The 22,471-nt window shown below is 50.9% G+C and overlaps 1 protein-coding gene across 3 annotated transcripts; it reads right to left on the bottom strand.

Annotated features, from left to right (window-relative positions):
• Positions 1-5,670: 5,670 nt before the first annotated feature.
• On the bottom strand, positions 5,671-22,244 carry ALG3 (ALG3 alpha-1,3- mannosyltransferase). Of its 3 annotated transcripts, none has more exons than XM_029615322.1 (9): positions 22,132-22,244; positions 19,686-19,785; positions 18,627-18,774; positions 18,252-18,412; positions 17,176-17,296; positions 16,450-16,655; positions 16,206-16,282; positions 8,518-8,662; positions 5,671-8,116 (listed from the first exon to the last, which is right to left on the bottom strand). In XM_029615322.1, exons 1-9 carry the CDS (start codon positions 22,172-22,174, stop codon positions 7,927-7,929), a joined length of 1,191 nt encoding a protein of 396 aa, XP_029471182.1. In that variant the 5' UTR covers positions 22,175-22,244; the 3' UTR covers positions 5,671-7,926. The 3 variants fall into 3 exon arrangements, with proteins under 3 accessions (XP_029471182.1, XP_029471180.1, XP_029471183.1); XM_029615320.1 differs by lacking the exon at positions 22,132-22,244 and adding an exon at positions 21,584-21,845; XM_029615323.1 differs by lacking the exon at positions 22,132-22,244 and adding an exon at positions 21,517-21,645.
• Positions 22,245-22,471: the final 227 nt, after the last annotated feature.

The raw sequence follows: 22,471 nt of genomic DNA, 5'->3' as shown, positions 1-22,471 counted from the left end.
TCCCAAGTAGGTCAGCTCTTGGGTGGGTTCCAGGTGACGCTTCTATACATTGATGACCCACCCGAGCGATCTTAAGGTGAACATCACCATGCGAACTGATCTTTCGCAGTCCTCCCGGGTCTTGGCGCAAATCAGCCAGTCATCCAGGTATGGATGGACCAGGATCCCCTCCTTGCGAAGGAAGGCCGCTACCACCACCATGACTTTGGTAAAAGTTCGAGGAGCCGTCGCCAGACCAAATGGAAGGGCTCGAAACTGGAAGTGTTGCCCCAAGACCTTGAAGCGTAGAAACCGCTGGTGACTCAGCTGTATCGGAATATGTAGATAAACTTCTGTAAGATCCAGGGACGTGAGGAATGCCCCTGTCCGGACGGCAGCTATTACCGTCTGCAGGGTTTCCATGCGAAAACGAGGGATACGAAGACAACGGTTCACCTTCTGGAGATCGAGGATGGGACGAAACGTACCCTTTTTGGGAACCACAAAGTAAACCGAGTAACGTCCCTGACCCTCTTCTCTCCCTGGTACCAGGACAATGGCCTGGAGCTGGATCAGACGCCGCAGGGTCTCCCGTACCAGTTCCTGCTTGCTGCGTGAGGCCACGCGGGACTCCACAAACACCTCCTGCACAGGACGTGAAAACTCTAGAGCATAGCCTTCTCTGATCACCTCCAGGACCCAACGGTCTGAGGTGATCCATGCCCATTCCATGTAAAAGCTGGACAATCTGCCCCCGACAGCTTTGACGACAGAATGGGGACTCGTAGCTTCATTGAGAGGTTTTACTGCCTCCCGTCCTGAGGTATCCAGAGTCCCGGCCGGGGCGACGACCACCTCGAAAGGACTGCTGATGTCCTGAAGTCTGCTTAGGCGTGTAAGGCGAGGAATCTCTGCCGGAGCGAAATCGGCGTGAATCCTGAAAATGCGGCCGAGAAGGAAAAACCTTTCTGGTGGACCTTTTATCTTCCGGCAACTTATGTCCCTTAGATTTTCCGAGTAGTTTCACCAACTGCTCCAGTTCCTCACCGAACAGGAGCTTACCCTTGAACGGGAGGTTACACAGCTGAGATTTTGAGGACAAATCTGCTGACCAATTAAGCAGCCACAGCAGTTGGCGCGCAGTCACTACAGAAACCATGCTGTGCGCTGAAGTTCGCACTAGGTCGTAAAGCGCATCCACCACATATGCGATGCCCGCCTCCAAACAGGTGCCCTCCAGGGTGGCACTACTGGCAGCTCCTGCACTGGCGTTGAGTCCTGAACCCCAGCACAAAAGCCCTCTGCAAAAGACTGGCGCAGATCGTAACCTGAAGACTCAAAGCGACCACTTCAAAGACTCGTTTCAACTGGATCTCCAGCTTACGGTCCTGCATATCCTTTAAAGCGGCAGCACCCGCTACCGGAATAGTGGTCTTCTTTGTCACGGCAGAAACCGTCGCATCCACCTTTGGAATTTTCAGAAGATCCAAGACATCCGTTCAAAGAGGATAAGGCTTGGCCATAGCTCTGCCCACCTTGAGTCCCGCGTCTGGTGCGTCCCACTCGCGGGACACCAGCTTGTGAACCTTTTTAGGCAGTGGAAAGGACGAACTGGGCCCCGTATTCCGTCAAGGACCGGATTAACCTCTTCACTATCTGATTCTTCCTGAGAGATCTTAAGCCCCAGGATGTCCAACACCCGGGGAATAAAGGGTCGTAGTTCCTCCCGCTTAAAAAGGCAGACCACGCTGGGATCATCCCCTTCTATGGGTGGCAAATCGTCCTCATCTGCATCATCCTGATCAGGGTCCCCAAGATCAGGAATTGGAACCGGAGCCGTCCCTGGAGCTCCGGAAGGTGGGGGAGGAGTTTGCGGCCCCTGGGGACCATCACCCCGCAGGCCTGCTGTTTCTCGAGTCTATCCCTCTTGAGCGGCGGCTCGGAAAGACCCACTGACTGACTTTGCCTCTTGAAGTCCGCCTGCTTTCTGGCCAGGAAAGCCTGGTGCATTAACACAAACTCAGGCGAAAACCCATCCGGGTCTCCATCCTCCGGTATGGGATCCTGAGGCGCTGGTTCACCCAGTCCACTAGCGCTGTCCTCCCACACAAGGGCTAAGACTGGAGGAGATTCCTCCTCCCTCGAGCCTTGGCATGAAGGCCCCCCCCCCCCATCCTGGGGGAAGGGCACAGGGCCCGACGAACCCTCCATCCTGGGGGAGCAGATTAAAAAGAGGGAAACCAATCTAAAGTCTGCCCTTGAGCCCCACACGCCTGACAGACCACGGAGTTAAAGCGAGGGCCCCCTGAATAACTGCGCAGCCACGCAGTCCAGGAGCTGAGGGGAGGAATGCTAAAACAGAAAAAAGGGGCGCACTGCGGGCGGTCCAATGCCAGGAAGGAATCAAGGCCGAGATATCTTCCCCCACTGGAGCTCACACAAAAAGGGGCGCCGAGACTGAGGCGGGACAAAAAAATGCCGACAGGCCTGCTGCAAAGCACCACGCTGAGCCGCGCCACAGATCTGGCCGGCGAAGAAACACTTACTCTCTCCCTTCTGAGCAACCCGGAGCCCCGAGAGAAGGAAATGTCACAGAATGGCTGCCAAACACCCCAGAGTGCCTGCAAAGGCTGGCTGTCCCGACCCGACTCATTTCCTCAGCCGAAATCACAGAGGAAGTCACACTGTTTCTAATTTTTTTTTTTTTTTTTTAAACTTTACTGAGTCCTGTAGAGCAGAGAGGGTCGAAGGAGCAGCTTTGGGGGAGGAGCCTCGGAGGTAACCAGGAGCCCCTGGCCTTCATACTCCGAGTGGTGACGGACAAAACCCAGACAGAGTTAACCAACCCCTCCGGACATCCGGCTTCGACTGAGGGATGGCCCACGAAGGTGCCTAACACCTCAGGAAGCAATCCTGACTAAAAAATCTGGAATTAAGAGAAAAATCTAACTACACTGAAAAATTAGCTAAGACTGCAGGTGCCTCTCTTCCAGCTGCTGAAGTCAGAGAAATACTGAGGGACTGCAGGTGGCGCTCTTGTGTATATATGGCAGTGCCCAAAGTTTTGCTCTCTGACTCCACCTGCTGGTAGGGATGCACAACCCACTTCTCTGGACTGATCCTTGTACGTATAGGGAAAACTGGGTTTTTTAAAAATCTGTAGCAGGGTCGTGCACACAGTTAAAATCCCCAAGTAAAAAAAAGGATACCGTGCAGGTGGCTAAGGATAAGGTTGTGTATTTTAACAAAAAAGGCATGTGAATAGTCATTTGGGGCATAAGCATTACAAACTGTCACTAAGAACCCATTCCATTCCCCTGTAAGGATAAACTCTTGATTACCTGAAAATTAGTTGATTTATTAAAATGGCAACGCCTGCTTTTTTGCCTTGTGCAGCCCAATATATGCAGGGAACCCACTCACTCTCGTTGCAATTTCTCACTTTCTGTTGATGAAAGGTGGGTTTCCTGCAAGCCAGCTATGTCTGCTTGTAGGCACCTAAGATCGGACAAAACTTTCTTTCGTTTTATAGGGACCCCAGGCCATTCACATTTCATGAGATTAATGTATTCATTTCTCTCAGGGGTAAGCTGATCTATAAGAAAGGACCGTACAACTTTGGTAATAGTGAATGGAGAGGCCCCCAGCTCAGCCTCAATCATTTTTCCGTCCCAGTATGGCACCACCCAAGAGCTATATTTCGCGGTGGACAAAAGCCCATAGTACAGTGACAAGCTTCCGTATACCAGTTCAATCCACAAAGTCAGACATATACACTTTTGCAAACTTCTATCTATAAATGAAAATCTTGGAGTAGAAATATAACAAAACCCCATTGAGGGATTGGAGTCATGTGTCTATGTGTACGAGTGATTTACTGAGCAGAGCTCTCTCATCTGAGACAGATGCCAGAGTCAGGGCACACCCAGGATCTATACTATGTGAATAAGGTGGGTTAGGCTCAAGCATATAAATGCCCCCTCTATTGGTTAGGTCTAGTTTAACCAATATCAGTTTGGCAAAAGACTAATTTGCGTTCATGGCAGAGAAACTGGTGAGGTTCCCACATGTTGGGCAAGGTTCTGAGAATTTCCTGCCAGCGAAAATCAGTAAGGGCCGGATTCCCTGCCTCTGGAGACATCGGGCCAGGTCCATGGTCGCTGAGGCAGCAATTACACGGCTCTTGAGGATGGGTTGCCCAGGGGCTCCTGAAGCTCAAGGAGATCGCTGTTCCCAAGCAGCAATGCTGGGAATGTTGCAACCAAATAGTATGCAAGTTATGCCTGGTAACAGTCACGGGTGCTTGTGAGTTCCTAAGTCTTTCCACCGCTCCCGCAACATGACCAACAAGGCAGATCCCAGTCATTTGTGGCTAGAGTGTCTTTTATCAGGTCATGGAGTTTGGCACACGAGACCCTTCGTTTATTATTCAGGATGTTCTCAGGAGGCACGTACCTTTTAATAAGCTAGGCAGGCCAGGTGCATTACCCAAATGTGACCTGATTGAAGAAGCGGAAGCCTCATCTAAGAAGCGGGGATTTTTAGGCCTCACCGTGATTAACCGTCTGATGCTATCGGCCTCCATAAATCAGGGTACCCAACCCCATCTGGCCGAGCCATAGGTCTCTGAGCAAAGGAGATAGGGGTGTGCTGATATCATATGAGGTGGGAAACACTAGCATCGCGGACCAGAGAGCCCAGTATAAATCATTACATTTCAGATGTGTAGCATGCGGCTGAATCATTCCTCCAGGCCGTTCAGGAAAGCTTTAGCTGGTGTGTCGAAAAGATAGGATCAATCATTGTGCCAGATTCGTAGTTTGGCCAGATATTGTAAAGAGAATCTGATCTGCTGCTGATGAAGGGAAGAGCAGATCTACGAGCAGCTTTTGCGTGATTCTGATACCCGATTTGAGTAATCTTGAAAGATGCGAATATTATGGATGTTGTATGAAATCACCTTTTTCTTTCGATATGCCTGCCATATCTCATGCTTATGCTTGAAATTTAGGATTTTCACTATAACGATGTGGGGGCGCTGAAGGTTATCTTTTTTAGCCCCTAATCTATAGGCCTGCTCCATGACAAGTTTTCCTTGCATGTCAGGTAGATCCAGGACTGTGGGTAACCATGCTTCCAACAACTGCCCCAGGGATCACTCTTCAACCGACTCTGGGAAACCGAGGAATCGGAGGTTGGAACAGCAAGCCATTTTCGAGGTCATCTATTTTCTCCCCGAGTTCAGCGACCTTTTTTTCCTGGGCTGCCATTTTGTTGGTATGCGTGAACGAGTCATCTTCAAGGACGGCAATGCAGCCTTTGGCCTGATCAAGGCGTGGGGCGAATTCAGGCAAGCACAGCATGGATATTGGTAAGCTGAACCATGATCCCAGCCAGTTTCTCGTCTAATGCGCATGAACCACTTTTTTTATATCAGTGATTGTTACCGCTGAGGGCTGGTTATCCCCCGTGGGGTCACTCCCAGTCGCCATTTCGGTGTCTGGACCGCGGGGTTTTTCTTTATCTTTCCTACCTCCCTTTGCAGACATCGTAGGAGAGGTTCTCTATATATAATGCACAACGGACATGTGCTCACAGCAGGCCTGGTAGATGGTGAGCTAAAAGCCACAGGATTAGCAAGGATTGAAGATGATGATAGGAGCAGTCAATCGGAGCCTAGGCAAACCCTCGTACCCGGCTCACCACATCAGGTGACTCCATATTGTTTTATTTATTATTTACTCTACATTCCACTTTTTTAGGCACTTCAAAGTGGATTACATTCAGGTACTGTAGATATTTTTCTGTCACCAGAGGGCTCACAATCTAAGTTTGTACCCAAGGCGCTGCAGGGTAATGTGACTTGCCTAAGGTCACATGGAGCAGTTGTGGGGATTGAACCCCGGTTTACCTGGTTCGCAGCCACTGCTCTAACCACTAGGCTAAGCCTCCATTCCCTTTATTATTCTTCCTTCAGTGATTATGTCAAATTTTATTGTACATATTGTGGGCATAGGGGGAGCAGGAAAGGTCATCGCCATTGTGGAGAAAAAAAAGGGGAGAAGTTGCACACAATGTGCGTACACAGGGATAGGAGGTAGTCACACACAGTGTTCACAGATGTGGATGGAGGGAGGAAGGTCACACACACAGTGTGTATGAAATGGATGCATAGAGTCCAGATCACATTATTCTCTCTTTCACAGCCCGCTCCAATGGTCTTAGCATACTGAACAGTCATAAAAGCTGGACTAAAGGAAGACAGACTCTAGGAGGTCCATATTCAAAGCTATTTAGCAAGATAACTCAAACATTATCCATCTAAATGGCAACTTTTTAACTATTGGGCCACATATCCAGCCAGATCAAGAGATGTTCCAGGGTGGGCCTAAGTTATCTTCTAGCCAACTTTCTGATTTTCAGCTGTAGCCAACTAAGTTATGTTCAACGCTATCCAGCTAGGTGGCTGCCACAAGACCAGATAACTTAAAAACCTAATCGGCTATGTTTGCATATCTCTAACATGAAGCCAGGTAACTTTAGGCAAGTGTAGTCAGGGGGATATTTATCCCAGTGAATATCCAGGAAAAGTCATCTGGCTAAGTTTAGCTGGATAGCTGGTCTGCTCACCGGCTTACTGAATAGGGACCTCTAATTGCACAAACAGCCTGAGATGGGCGCTCTCACTGTTCATGCAACTTGAGACACACGTTCTGAACTCCGTATAAGATGCTGTCTGTGCAGATAAGAGTGTGAGACATACTCACCGCACACATAGCCTAAAATATTCTCATTACACACACAATCTGAGGTACGTTCTCTCTTGCACATGCAGGGGCCATATGTTTACACTTGTAAAATAAGTTTTAGAAAACTGCCCGGACTTACTGCAAGCAAAAGGGTCATTCCTGGGTGTGGAGGAAGGTCAGGCGTACCTTTCCTACAGAGCTGATCTGCCCATAGGGGGGTGTGTGCATTTTTGTACCTGCAGACTTTACAGGTTTGACTTTCAAAAGGAAAATGCATGGAGAGTTTTCCTTTGAAAATTTAATTTGCAGGACTGCAGCCTCTGCATGGATTCCAAAAACTGCCCCAAATACAAGACACATAACCAGAGCTGCTCTCTCCCAAGGCACAAACAGCCGGAGCCACAGTCACACTCTCCCCCAATGCAGACACAGCCTAATGTATTCTCTCTCAAGGCTCACACACACAGCAAGAGCCACACTCTCCACCCCACTGCCCACACAGCAAAACTCACACTTTCCCCTACTACACCCACACAGCCTGAGGTGCTCTCTTACACACAGCCAGAGAGACACACTCATCCCCAATGCATCACTCATGTTCTCTTTTTTTTTTTCTGATGCACGCCTGGCTTAAGATCTGCTCCCTCTCTTGCTATATATATAGTGCTCCCTTCCTCCCACTGCACACACAACTCAAGACCAGTTTTTTCTCTGTTTCCTGATGCACATACATCCCAACATCCTCTCACTCCTGCTGCACCGAGATACTCTGATCCTAGCTGCTGTGGCACCCTAATCTTTTCCAGACTTCATTACTCCTGGGATTCTTATATTCTCCACCTCCATTTGTTATAAAGAGTGTGGATGACCCTGCTGGAAAAGAGGAAGTATGAACAACCTCCAAGCCAAAACTCTTCAGTGAATGAAAGGAGAATTGTTCTATGCAGGCAATCTAGGAGCAAACCAACGAGCAATCTCTGTGCCTTCCCTCCCACCCCTGCACAATCTCAGATTGCTTCCCCTCCTATGCCAATGATCTTCCAACAACTCCCTGACACTGCCAACCGCTGACTGACCCCTCACGCTGGCAATATCTGAGCACCCCCTTCCTGACTGTTTCTACGTGCCCTCGTCAGTCATCTCTCCTATGGAATTTGTGCCAACAGCAGGAGGGCTGCGGTCTGGGGATGATGTGCTGTTATTCCTTCTTTCTCCTAGCACTCTGCAATCCCTGAGGTGCTGCGGGCTCGTGGCTCTCCTCTGAGGTAGGACTGCTGTACCACAGTTGCAGCAAGATGACAGCATGGCACAGATGCAGGGCTGCTGAGCTGTATGGCGTGGAGGGGTAAGTGTTCCAGGAAAGCTCCACGAGACCCAGAACCAGCACACTAAGGAGACAAAAGGACGTCAACGTGTTAGTACTGGCAGCAGCAAAAAACTTAGTTCACTTCCTACCACCCAATAACCACTGCCACCATCCTCAGCCCCACACTGGAAGGAGGCAAACACCCTCACCTCTGAACCCAGAGCTGTGTCCCTCCCTTCAGCCACTCCTCATCCACAATGGTCCTAGGAGGGCATGCTGCCCTGTCCCCCTCACTATCAAAGCTCTGTGTGTCCTACACTGGAAAGGGGGGGGGGGGGCTGACTCCCTCCCTCTCACCCCATCCCATGCCACACGAGGAGGGGACTGTTGCTCTCTTACTCCCCAAGAACCTGGCCCACCCCACGCTTGTAGGGGGACTATCACCCTCTCCCTCACCCCCAGAACTCGTGCCTGTAGACGTACTTGAGGAAATGAGTGTGACGCCTCACTGGCGTGCACCAGAGCAGGTACGGCAGCGTGTGGAAGTACCACACATAGAACTGATAATGCAAAGACCGACTGAAGCACACGCCAATGAAGTTAGAAGTGAAGAGAACAAAAATGATATCTGCTGTCATATCAAGGGGCAAATCTCAGCAAACAGTGGAGAAGCAATCCCTACCTCACTATAAACACATGGGTTTGTTTTATGCATCCCATTCCAGGAATGAGCCTCATCCATAAGCTTGGGTAAGTTGGAAATGATCTCAGCCTTTCATAGCTGCTGCTAATTCTCTTCTTAATCTTGCATTGTGCCAAAGCTTCTTTTGGGGGCAAAATCTAGATGCACATGCAGGCCGGTGGCACCCAATACAAATGGGACTAGTTCTATAACTTTCTGCCAAAGTTTCTAGGTCTATGCTTGAGCATCTTCTCTCTACATGAACAACAGAATAGTCACTTGGTACTGATGCTTCTATTTGCATTTTTCTCTTGTGTTGGAGCAAACTCTGCTGCTTTTACCCACAGGCTTTGCACCAATAATTAAAGTCAATGTCTGCCCCAGAAAATGTCCTTCAAAGGGCACAGCTTCCTCTCCTCCCCTAGGAATGCTTCCAGACTGATGCGTGTCAAACACACTTTTTACCCCTCGCAGGTTGCACAATATCAAAGCCCCCACTTTCAGGGGATAAAGGAACAGGTTGTTCCTGGAATACCACAAATCACTCCAGATGAATGGGTTATGCATCCCGACCAGCAGACGGAGACAGAGAATAAAGACTTTTCAGACAGCTACATAACAGAGTGCCCACCTGGAGTTCAGCAGTATTGAACTGTACCCAAGCCAAGAAGAAAGTCATCAAAAACTAACCTAATTTCCTCTAGACTGAGCAGGGGAAAGTTTGGAGTCCCTGAACTGGAGCCCTCAATGGAAATTGAAAAAAAAAACAAAACTTCCAACCAGATCCACAAACCATGGATGTCTTGGCCATTCTGGAGCTACTAGGATCACCTCTGCCGGGTGGAGTTCTATTCATCGTAGCACTTTGCTGATCAGAGGCAAAGGTGGGAACACGTATACCAGGACGTTTTTTTGGCCGGGGAAGAACCAGGGCATCCACTCCTTCTGCTCCTGTCTCCCTGCACTGACCGAAGAAGCACGGGGCCTTGGCATTCCTGAATGTCGCCATCGAGTCCATGCTTGGTGTGCCCCATGTGTCGCATATGAGCTGAAAGGCTTCGTCAGCCAATTCCAACTCCCCGAGGTTGAGACTGTGACGACTGAGAAAGTCCATGTGAACGTTGTCGACGCCAGTTATGTGAGACGCCGCAATGCTGACCAAATGCTGTTCCGCCCAGCTGATCAACTGTTGAGCTTCTACCGCCACTGGTTGGCTTTTGGTCCCTCCTTGGCGATTGATATAAGCCACCATGGTCGCATTGTCTGACAGAACTCTGACCGACTTCCCCTGGAGGAGTGGAAGGAGAGCCTGTAATGCTAAACGCACCCCTCTGGTCTCCAGACGATTGATCAACCACCAAGATTTTTCCTGCGACCATTGCCCCTGCACGGATTTCCCCCGACAAACCGCTCCCCAGCCGGAAAGGCTGGCATCCGTGGTAACCACTGTCCAATTGGGCACTACCAAGGGAACTCTGCGGCTCAAGTTGTCCGAGAGGAGCCACCAATCAAGACTGGACAGTGCAGAATCTGTAAGAAGAAAGGGCAGATGAAATTGCTCGGAGATTGGGTTCCATCGGGAAAGCAACGCTGATTGCAAAGGACACATATGAGCAAAGGCCCATGGAACTAACTCCAGAGTGGAAGTCATCGAACCTAGGACCCACAAGTAATCCCATACTTTGGGAGGATGCTTGGACAATAAGTCTCGAATCTGTCCCTGCAATTTGGAAATGCGGTCTTTGGTAAGAAAAACTCTCCCCTGTTGCGTGTCAAACAGGGCTCCCAGGAATTCCAAGGACTGGGAGGGTACCAGACTACTCTTGGCAAGGTTGACCATCCAACCGAGTGATCTCAACAGCTGAAGCACTCTGTGTACGACCGAATGGCAGAGAAACTCCTATTTTGCTCGAATCAGCCAGTTGTCCAGGTACGGATGTACCAAGAATCCTTCCTTCCAGAGTTGCGCCGCCACGACAACCATTATCTTGGAAAAAGGTTCTGGGTGCAGTAGCAAGCCTGGAAGACAGAGCTTGAAACTGATAATGATGTCCCAGGATGGCAAACCTCAGGAATTTCTGGTGGACGGTCCAGACTCCGATGTGTAAATATGCCTCCATCAGATCTATTGATGCTAGAAAGTCTCCCCGAGGCAATGATGGACCTCAAGAGTCTCCATGCGGAAATGCAGAACCCGAAGGCATCTGTTGACCCATTTTAGATCGAGAATGGGCCAAAAGGCGCCCTCTTTCTTGGGTACCACGAAGTAAATAGAATAGCGGCCCCTCTGCTGTTCTGCAGGAGGAACTGGCGTAATGGCGCCTAGCTTGAGAAGGCGCTACAAAGTATCTTGTACCGCCAGACGTTTCTCCTCATAAGCGCATGGGGAGACCAGAAACCGGTCTCGAAGGCGATATGCAAATTCACGGTGAGGACCACTGGTCCGCCGTCAATTTGGCCCATTCCTCAAAACAGAGACAGTCTGCCCTCTACAACCAGCACTGAGGAATGGACTGGCCTCACTTCATTGTGGAGACTTAACTCCCACTTCAGATTGGGGGTTACCAGGTCTACCGAAGCGCCGCCCTCGAAAGGACTGGAACCATGACTGCTATCTACCCGAATTTTGCTTAAGAGAGGAACTCGGAAGACCGGGACTTTCAAAATCTTCGATTCCCACAGAAGCGAGACAGAGAGGGTAAGGAGCCCCTTGACTTGGGCCTATCCTATGGCAATTGATGAACTTTATTCTCACCCAGAGATTGAATCATGTCTTCCAGGTCCTTTCCAAAAAGTAAGTTGCCCTTGAAAGGCAGAGAGCCCAGCTGAGCTTTGGAAGAAACATCCGCAGATCAATTTCTTAACCGCAACAGCCTTCGTGCAGAGACAACCGAAACCATGGACCTGGCAGAGGTCCGCAACAGGTCATAAAGAGCATCCGCACTATAAGCGACCGCAGCCTCCAGGTGCCCTGCTTGAAGAGCTTTTTTGTCTGACAGAGAGGCGTTGGCCTGTAGTTGTTGCACCCATCGAAGACCCGCTCTCAAAGAAAAACTGCTGCACATGGCAGCCCGCACTCCCAGTGCCGAGACGTCAAATATTTTCTTGAGCTGAAGTTCTAGTTTTCTATCCTTTGGATCCTTGAGGGCTGTCACCCCTGTAACTGGAAAACTGAAATGGTGGTCTTTTTGAAGACTGCTGACACTGCCGCATCCACCTTGGGAACTCGAAGAAGGTCCAAGCCTTCCTATGGCAGAGGATATAGCTTGTCCATTGCTTTACTGACCTTCAACCCCAAGTCAGGGGTGTCCCATTCTCTGAACAGCAAGTCAGTGAAGTGGTCGGACCACTCAGTCCCAACATCACCAGATCAATGGACCCCATCCGGGATTCCTCCTGTGGAGCCTCGAGACCTAACTCCCCCAGAATTGCGGGGATAAGTGGGCCCAGCTCATCCTTTCTAAAAAGGCGGACCACTTTGGGATTGACCCCCTCCACAATATGGGAGCTGCGGACAGAATCCTGATGCTGGTCTGCATCCCCGTCTACTCCCTGCAGAGGCTTGGATGGTAGGGTCTGATCATATGGGTCAGAAGCCTCTGAGGAAGAATCTGTGTCCGTATGGGGGGGGCCCCCGACCGTAAGGGGCGCTTCAGCTTTGAGGACCCAGTGCCCTCCAGAGGTTTGGACCGCTGGTGAGAAGTTGAAATTGGCACCTCGAAAGAAGATTTATCTCCCCCATGCTTTTTTACAGGCTTCCGGGCCTTAAAGGCCTTATGGAGTAGCAATATAAACTCTGAGGAAAAGGAGGACAAAGAGGAGGAGTCTGAAGCCCCCTCGGGGCTCTCCTCCGTTGCTCCTGAGCCATGCCCGTTGGTTCACCCACCCCACCCCCCCGGGGGCCATTTGCTGCGAGGATAATGAAGGCGGGAGAATCCCCTCCCCTGCCGCGGCTCGTGTGGCTGCCCTGATGGTACTCAAAATGGATCAGGAGAAGGGGGCCGCGGTCTCCCGAGCCCCTTAGAGCCTTTGCGGGCGCTCAAAACACTGTCCCCGGCGGCTGAGGAAGTTCCCTCCCCCCAGGGAGACAAGACGAACAAAGGCCGTTGTGTGAAACGCACGCACGCACCGACCCGCACGCCCGACAGTGTTTCGCAGCATCGCTGAAGAGGAGAAAAAGGCAAAAAAATCTCGGGGAAAGGCGAAAAACCGACAAAAGTCAGGCAGCGGTGCCCAGCCCGGTAGCAAGGGAAGGGAGAGTCCGAGTAAGAAAAAGTAAAAACTTAATACTTGCCCGACAATCCTCTATGGGTCCTGGTCCTCCTGGGGAGGAGTGAGCCGGGCTCCCCGGTATCACCCCAGTGCTGTTCAGACTCGGCAACAGGACCCTCGACCCCTAGCCTCAGCTGCCTCAAGCACCAGGGGGTATGGTCCCCTCAGGACTTGACTACCCCCTGGGAGGCTGAAAGGAATCCTCTTTGCCTGAAAATTTTATTTATTTTTTTTTTTTAAAGAACTAAGCTAGAATTCTCATTAATGTGCCTTTTTTTTTTTTTACACTAACTCAGTACAGACTGTAGGGTTTTGCACTTCCACCATCTGCTAGAGACAGAGAAATACTGACGGACTGTAGGTGGCACCTAGGGGACTAGGACAGAGTCTGCCAAAACTTCTGTCTCCATCTGCTGTAGGGGGAGGCAAAACCCAGGAGTCTGGACTGATCCGGGTACGTACAGGGAAGATACCTACCTTTTTTGAAACCATAAAGTAGACAGAGTATTTTCCCTGGCCTCACTATCTCCTCCAGGCTTTTTAGCCACTGCAACATATCCCTCACTGCCTCTCTTTTTGACAGGGGATGTACAAGGAGATATTATGTAGGTTTCTCGGACTGGCCAAGGAAATTCTAAAGCATAGGAGTTTATCATCATTTCTGGGACCTATTGATCCATAGTGATCTTGGTCTACTCCCGACGGCTTCCAGGGAAGAGTGGACCAGCCCCGTTTCATTGTGCGGCCTTACTTCCTCTGGTTCTTTGACCGGAACTATCACGGGCAGATCTACGTGTCCCCTGAAAGGACTGCTTCCTTCCCGATCCTTGCCTTTGCAAGGAAAAACACCTCCTGTTGGATTGGAGGATCCTTTGCCTGGACGGTATCTGCCCGGAAAACACTTCCTGCTCCCAGTTGGCTAGTCCTCAGGTGACTTATGGCCATTTGACAAGCACAGGAGTTTTACCAGCTGCTCCAAATCTTCCCCAAACATCAATTTGCCTTTGAAAGGGAGACTACCCAGCTGAGACTTGGACCATACCTCCACTGACCAGTTATGCAGTCACAGGAGACGCCGGAACAAAGTGGCCGACACTGTGTTTCTTGCCGACGGATACAGGAGAGCATGAAAGCATCACCAATGTAGGCCGCCCCCACTCCCAAGTGTTCCGTCCGCTTTGCAATAGCTGACGGATCTGCCTCAGACACCTGGAGCTGTTGAACACAACATAAACAAGCACGTGCCATGAAGCTAGTACAAACAGCAGCCCGGAAGCCCAAAGTGGAGACCTTGTACATTTTCTGGAGAAGTAATTCCAACCAGCTCATGCCATGAAGCTACTACAACCAGCAGCCCGTTTTCTCATCCCCACAAGAGTGGTAGCGTTTCCTGCGCTCCGTCGACGCTATATATTCTGCCAGCACTCATCAACTTCCCATACAGCAGAGAAACTGTCCTAAGGGTGGATCCCAGCCAATCCCCGGCCTTTCCATTAGCGCTGCAGCTGCCAAGCAAGCCCATCTCCCGTCGTCCGGCCTGACTCTTTTTCTTGAAACCAAACACTCCCTCAACTATAGTCAGCAAAGACCAAGAGCTGAGAGAGAGGCAAGTGACAGCTGCGTGGAAACAAGGAGCAGGCCAGACCACTGGCAATCAATCTCTCCACAGCCTTCGGGCTGAGACCAATTAGGGTTACCAACCTTCTGCTCACCCTACTCTCCCTGGGTGATGGCCCTTCAAGGAACCTAACACCCCATGGAACCAGATTCCTGAAATTAATTTTTTATTTTCTCAACAAGAAACTAGCAGAGACCTCCGGAGGACCTTCTGGCACCTCTAGGGCGGCCTTGTGCTTAAGGAAAAACACTGGCAAAAAAAAAAGGTTCTCTTCCTTCAGTTCACGTCCCACAGGTATGGACAGAAGGACCCCCTGGTGTCTGCAGCATCCTCCTCTGCAGAGCTCAAGAGTCACATGCAGCCCATTGCTATTGCTACCTTCCCCGAGTGACATCTGTGGCACTCTCCAGGACCCTGCCCTTTCACAAGCACCCAGAGCAGACGATCCCACCATCGCCCTGCGGTCACCACAGGCCACATAGCGTTTCCTGCACCACCCCACCATGGCCAGCTTGAGCTGAATCGCTTTATGGGAACTGAAGCCACAAATGTGCCTAAATCATCCCCTCACCCTCCCTGCAGCTAAAATTCCTTCCATGGATCCCGCAGCAGGGGAAACTTACTGCACAAGCTCCTTTGCTGTCCAGCAGCACTGCCTCGGACATCTTTTCTTAGATTTCATTAAAGTGACCATGCAGCCAAAGCAGCGACCGACAGATAAATTAGAAAATACTTTCCTTTAGCTGATCTTGCTCTGGAGAGGGCAGGAAGAGGCAGGGTATGAGGGAGCCAGTGCCACGCACTATCAAAACCTCCTAAAAGGTCCAGGTAGAAGCAAAAGAAGGGCAATCGACCCCTTGCTTGCCCTGCTCTACAGGGGGATGGTTCCCCACAGAATCTGGCACTCCTGCAAGCAATTTTCCTCTCCCATCTTTTTATTTTATTCTTGTGAACTCTAGACTGCAGATTTTACTCCTCTACCACCTGCTGGAGACAAGAGAAATACTGAGCACTCTCTTCTGTTATGTAGCAGTGTCTGAAAAGTTTTTATTCTCTGCCTCCATCTGCTGGTAGGGATGCAAAACCCACTCCTCTGGTCTGATATGGGGTATGAAAAAGAAAATACCTCTCTACCCACAGCAAGGGCTTTGAATATCCCTCTTCTGCTCTGATTATCAATCTCAATAATATCATCATAGCCCTAGCACAAAACAAACAGATCCTATAGAATTACTATATCACTCCCAAAAAAGATGATGAAATACCTTACACTACTAATACTAAATCCCAGCATTCCCATATCTCTCATGACCTAGAGTTGAGATCTGCCTCACAGATGTAACTACAAGTTTTTGCATGTGAGAGACAAACATCAGACCTGCATCAGTCTGTTATCACTGACCTGGGCCACGTGGCGACCCTTCTGAGATCACATTATATCCAGGAACCCCGAGGCTTCTCCCCTATGCCTACGGTCGCCTCTCTCTCTGGAATTACATAACATCTGGAACTCCCTCTAGGGATCCCCTGGGCCAAGAGATCTCTCTCCCTGGAATCACACGAGACCTCACCAAGCCACACGAGTCAGAAAAAGGATACGATTTGCAGTGAGAGGTTGCGGGGGACTCTTCCTGTGCTCCGGAGCTTTTAATAAGGAAACAATATTCTCCTCGGACCTGTAGCAAGAAATCAGCAGAACATGAGCAGCACGTCTGCCTTGCAAACAAACAAGTCTCTCTCCTGCTAAGACAGGGCCAGCCCGACATGCAAGTGACTACCGCACAGGCCTCCGTACCCCTCGGTCATGAGGTGCCTGGCACCCTGCTCCACGCAGCACACTGACCTCTTCCAGCAGCAGAGGCAGAAGAGAACCAGGACACCCAGGTGAGCAGTCAGCAGCGAGAGGTGGAAGCCACGGTGCAGGAAGACCTCCTCTGGAAGGAATCGCCAGTTTACTGTCCACTCGAAGAGAAACTGGCGCCCAAAATCAAAGGCTCTCACTAGGTAGCCTGTGGGGTTCTCCATCAGGAAGGGGAGGCCCAGGAGCAACTGCAAAAATAAAGCGTACGGTCAGTGATGCCGCCCACGCCCCGCGACAGCACACGGTTACCGGGTGGTGGATCCCATGTTGCCCAGGGAAGCAGGCGGGTTCCAGGAGCAGTGTCAGGTTAGGGAGCAGCTACTAAGTCACCGGGAGCAGATTACCTGTAGCAATGCACAGATGGCAAGCTTGGGAATGGTTCCAGGAGCAGTGCCAGGTTAGGGAGCAGTTCCTAAGTCACCGGGAGCAGATTACCTGTAGCAATGCACAGATGGCAAGCTTGGGAATGGTTCCAGGAGCAGTGCCAGGTTAGGGAGCAGTTCCTAAGTCACCGGGAGCAGATTACCTGTAGCAATGCACAGATGGCAAGCTTGGGAACGGTTCCAGGAGCAGTGTCAGGTTAGGGAGCAGTTCCTAAGTCACCGGGAGCAGATTACCTGTAGCAATGCACAGATAGCAAGCTTGGGAACGGTTCCAGGAGCAGTGCCAGGTTAGGGAGCAGTTCCTAAGTCACCAGCAGCAGATTACCTGTAGCAATGCACAGATGGCAAGCTTGGGAATGGTTCTCAGAAGGCCAAACTGGGAAAGCATCAGGAAGAGGAGCCCAGGTGCAAAGAGTAAAACATTCATCTTCACAGAGACGGCCAAACTGTGCCAGAGAAGAAAAGACAGGAGCAGCTTAGCAGTAACCATCACCCTGGGATACACTCCAGGCCCTCCCCGCTCCCTCTCAGCCAGGAACGTAGCCCTCCCCGCTCCCTCTCAGCCAGGAACGTAGCCCTCCCCGCCCCCTCTCAGCCATGAACGTAGCCCCTCCCCGCGCCCTCTCAGCCATGAACGTAGCCCTCCCCGCCCCCTCTCAGCCATGAACGTAGCCCCTCCCCGCGCCCTCTCAGCCATGAACGTAGCCCCTCCCCGCTCCCTCTCAGCCATGAACGTAGCCCCTCCCCGCGCCCTCTCAGCCATGAACGTAGCCCCTCCCCGCGCCCTCTCAGCCATGAACGTAGCCCCTCCCCGCGCCCTCTCAGCCATGAACGTAGCCCCTCCCCGCTCCCTCTCAGCCATGAACGTAGCCCCTCCCCGCTCCCTCTCAGCCATGAACGTAGCCCCTCCCCGCTCCCTCTCAGCCATGAACCTAGCCCTCCCCGCTCCCTCTCAGCCATGAACCTAGCCCTCCCCGCTCCCTCTCAGCCATGAACCTAGCCCTCCCCGCTCCCTCTCAGCCATGAACGTAGCGCTCCCCGCTCCCTCTCAGCCATGAACGTAGCGCTCCCCGCTCCCTCTCAGCCATGAACGTAGCCCCTCCCCGCTCCCTCTCAGCCATGAACGTAGCGCTCCCCGCTCCCTCTCAGCCATGAACGTAGCGCTCCCCGCTCCCTCTCAGCCATGAACGTAGCGCTCCCCGCTCCCTCTCAGCCATGAATGTAGCACTCCCCGCTTCCTCTATGAATGTAGACCTCCCCGCTCCCTCTCAGCCATGAATGTAGACCTCCCCATGCCCTCTTCCCTTGTTTAAGCCACACCATTAAGTTTTACTGCAGACCACCTGATGGCCATCCCTTGCACAGTGCATAGTGTAAGTTCTCCCCCTGTACAGAGCTCACCTGTAGAAGAAGCAGCCCAGAGACCAGTGGCCCTCCAGTAGGAGGTTGACAGCGAAAAAGAGAATCACCATAGCTACAGGATCATTAAAGAGTCGCAGGATGAAGATGGAGTGAATGCGATATGAGGCGCAGCACATGAAGAAAAAGACGTAGGGGGGGACCTGTGGGAACGGGAGAACAGAAGGCAACTCAGCAAAGCAGTTCCTCTCCCCCCTCCCCATGGAGTCCCTGACTAATGAGAAACGGTGCAGAAATCCCCCTCTCCATGCCTCACCCTAGTTCTTCTCCACATATTCCCTCACTCGGGCTTCTTCTTAACCCCCTCCATTCCACGTTCCTCAGCCACTCTCACCCAATCCATCCCCCTCCTCTCACCTTCTGGGTCTGGCTGTAGATCCGGAAGATAAGCAGCAGAGTGACGAGGTACAGCACGGCAAAAAGATATTGACCAAGGCGGATGTTGGTGCCATGGTCGGTGATGTAGTAGAAGGCAGTAAAGATGTATACAAAGCCAGCAGGATACCTGTACTAAGAAAACAACAATCATACAGCGGCAAGAGATCATGGGCATGAGTAAAACATCCAGGCACATCCTCCTGGGTATCAATCCTGGGATCTTCAGAAGCTGCTCGAGGCAGGCATATGCGGTCCTTGGAAGGAATGGCGCAACAGGAGATGCCAGCACTCACCCAACGTCCCTGCATGGTGACAGGGGACCCTCCTCACTCTGAGCTAGCACTGACCCAGTGTCCCAGCATGGTGACAGGGGACACTCCTCACTCTGATCCAGCACTGACCCAGTGTCCCAGCATGATGACAGGGGACCCTCCTCACTCTGATCCAGCACTGACCCAGTGTCCCAGCATGGTGACAGGGGACACTCCTCACTCTGATCCAGCACTGACCCAGTGTCCCAGCATGATGACAGGGGACACTCCTCACTCTGATCCAGCACTGACCCAGCGTCCCAGCATGGTGACAGGGGACACTCCTCACTCTGATCCAGCACTGACCCAGCGTCCCAGCATGGTGACAGGGGACACTCCTCACTCTGATCCAGCACTGACCCAGCGTCCCAGCATGGTGACAGGGGACACTCCTCACTCTGATCCAGCACTGACCCAGCGTCCCAGCATGGTGACAGGGGACACTCCTCACTCTGATCCAGCACTGACCCAGCGTCCCAGCATGGTGACAGGGGACACTCCTCACTCTGATCCAGCACGGACCCAGTGTCCCAGCATGGTACTGGGGAAAACTCTGCCCTCTGAGCCAATAATGACCCTGTGTGGCATTTCTACCAAGTATTTTTCATGTTGCCAGTTTGTAAGCATTCAGCTAAAATGATTTGCCCAGCATTAACATTTAACAGCCTATCAGACTGTCCCACGGCTTCCACAACAGAGGTAGAGCAGAAATTTCAAATGTACTCACACAAGGGGCCCTGTTTGGCCCTTCAGCTGCGTATAGTCATAAGTGCCATTCAGGACTCCTTCCACCTCCTCCATGTAGGCTTGCCAGTCAATCTCTGTATCTAAAGGTAAAACAGAAACAGGAGGGAGGTGTATGTCCAACCAAGATAAAAGGGATTCATGTCACAGAATCAAAAGATAAAGTGTCTCCACTCTGTCTGACTCCTCTATGTCTAACTCGAGATAAAGTGTCTATGCCTGTCCACCTCCAGGCAAAGCATTTCTGCTGTGTCTATCTGCCTCCAGAGAAAGTGTCTCTGCTCTATGTGTCTGTGATGTCAGATAGTGTCTGTGTTCTTTCACTTTCTCCAGATAAAGTGACTGCTGTGATTCAAGAAAAAAAAAGTGTGTCTGACTCCAAAACATCTGGCCTCTGTGACTGCCTGTCTCCAGCTACAGCATCTCTGCTCTGAGATCAACAGTGACTTAGCCTGACACACCCTCCTTAACATCTACATCAATGACCACTCTCCAGGACTAGTGAGATTCCCAGTCCCAGAACTGAAAACTGAATAACTCAAGAGTTCAAATGCCTGCTGTATGCTGATGATCATCTCATTTTATTCCTTAATTCAGAAGTTCTACAAAAGAATCTAAACCTGCTAGAGATGTACTGTAAATCATGGGCCCTACTAGTAAACCTAAAAAAAAAACAACCACACCAAGATTTTCCAGAAAAAGCTAACAAAATCTCCAACACAAATTCTTCCTAAATAAACAGGAAGTTTAGCAAGAACATACCTTAAACTGAGACTAAGTGCATCTCAAAGTTTTAAACTGGCTATAAAGACACTACAAGAAAAAGCTCCAAGAGTCCTATATGCAACAGAGAAACCACTGGACAAATACAATCCCCTGTAAAACTATTAAAATTATCTGATAACATCATTCAACCATTCTGCTTATACAGTTGTGAGGTCTGGGGTCTATGAGACAGAACCCCAATAGAAATCCTGCATCTCCAGTTCTGCACTCCACAAACTCCCCCCCAATAATGGGTGCAGAACAGAATTAGGAGTCGTCTCTTTACTACTCACTACGTAAAAAAGAATATGCTGGAGTCATCTCAATAACAGCAATGCAAACTTCCTCCACTATCAGGCTCTCTGGGGCTGATGCAATAATTGTGCGCTGAAAGCAGGCGCTAAACAGTCAGTGCCCGCTTTCCTAACGCGTCCCCAGGTGCCCATCCTGGGGGCACCATGCAATATTTAAATTAGGGGTCACGTAATCAAGGAGGCGCTAAGGTCACTTGCGCCCCTATTGCCTCCTTGATAAGAGGAGCCTGCGAGCGTCAGCTCTCCACCAGTTAGGAAACATGCCAAATTTATCGGCTCCAGGCAGGCATTAATTTCTGAGCGCAAAAATGTGTGTCTTGGATGCACTTTTTTTTTTTTTGCATGTGCAGTGAATAGCTAATTAGCCTCATTCACATGCATTGCATGTGATGAGCGCTATTAGTTTCACTCTGCGTTGGACGCGTGTTGTGGAGGCATAAGGGGATTACCTAGCGCGTATACAACCCGTGTCCAACTGTGGGTTATACAGTGCTGAGCACACTGTATTGCATCGGCCCCTCTGTGAAGTAAAACCCTGGAAAAAATACACTCAGCACCTATGCAGCAAACCTGCCCTACTAATTAGCACTAACACCCTGAATGAAAACAACTACAACCCTGCACACGAAAAGACAGCAATGCAAATACTGCAGTGTACCCTAGAACACCAATATCCCTCCTACTGGGAAAACAGAGCCAGCCGAACTGCTACAGATCCCTGCATAGAAAATACACCTTAGCAGAATCCCTCTCCTCGGTCACCCACGCAGAACTGAACATTTGCCATCGGCCTGGGACTCACAGGCCACGCTCTGGATCACCCACAGGCTCAGGGCCACCTCGGCCAGGCACAGCACGGCGGCCACCAGCGGCGTGTACCGCGGCTCCAGCAGCACCGGCGCCAGCTGCTTCTCGTGCCAGGCTCGGCGCAGGCCCTGCAGCAGGGGGGAGCGGCCCCCGGGCCAGGCGCTGCCCCCCGCCGCCACCCTCTTGCGCAGCCTCCCGGCCATTTTCCCGGTGTCACGCGCGTCCAGCGCTCCCCAGCCGCCCGACGGGAAACAAAGCGCGAGTGCCGGTGGTTCCGCCCCTGACGTTCCGATCCGGGAGGTGCGCAGCTAAGACCGTTCCCCCGCATGCTGTAGTACCTGACTGCCTTTTTCTTTCAGTGTTTCTCTCCTGCCTTTTTGTCTTAAATCACTTTCTAGTAAACCTCCTTTCCCTATTGACATTTAGACTTCCTAATGTGAGCCCTTAAGGAGTCAAGAAAACCTCCCCTCACTACCAGACACTCGGTGAAGTGACAACCCTGGAAAAAAATACATTCAGCACCTATTTGGAAACCTGCCCTACCAATCCAACGTGAACACCTGGAACTCAAACTTCTACCCGACATCCCAAAAAGGCAGCAATGCAAACATTACAACCAGCCGAGCGCGCTGTTTAACTCCTGGTTGGACATGGGTCTTGGACACACTTCCATAACCCATTATTCCATAAGGGGATTAGTGCACGTCCAACCCACTGTGAAATTAATTGCGCTCATCACATGCAAATGCATGTTGATGAGGCTATTAGCTATTCTCCCCCTATCCAAAAAAAAGTGTGTCCGACCCGCACATTTTTACCCTTAGAAATTTAATGCCTGCGGCACAGGTGTTAATTTCTGAGCAGTCCAAAAAGTATCATTGCA

This window comes from Rhinatrema bivittatum, chromosome 9 (assembly GCF_901001135.1).
Source record: "Rhinatrema bivittatum chromosome 9, aRhiBiv1.1, whole genome shotgun sequence".
Lineage (NCBI taxonomy): Eukaryota > Metazoa > Chordata > Amphibia > Gymnophiona > Rhinatrematidae > Rhinatrema > Rhinatrema bivittatum.
This window is presented reverse-complemented; position numbering and strand designations above follow the sequence as displayed.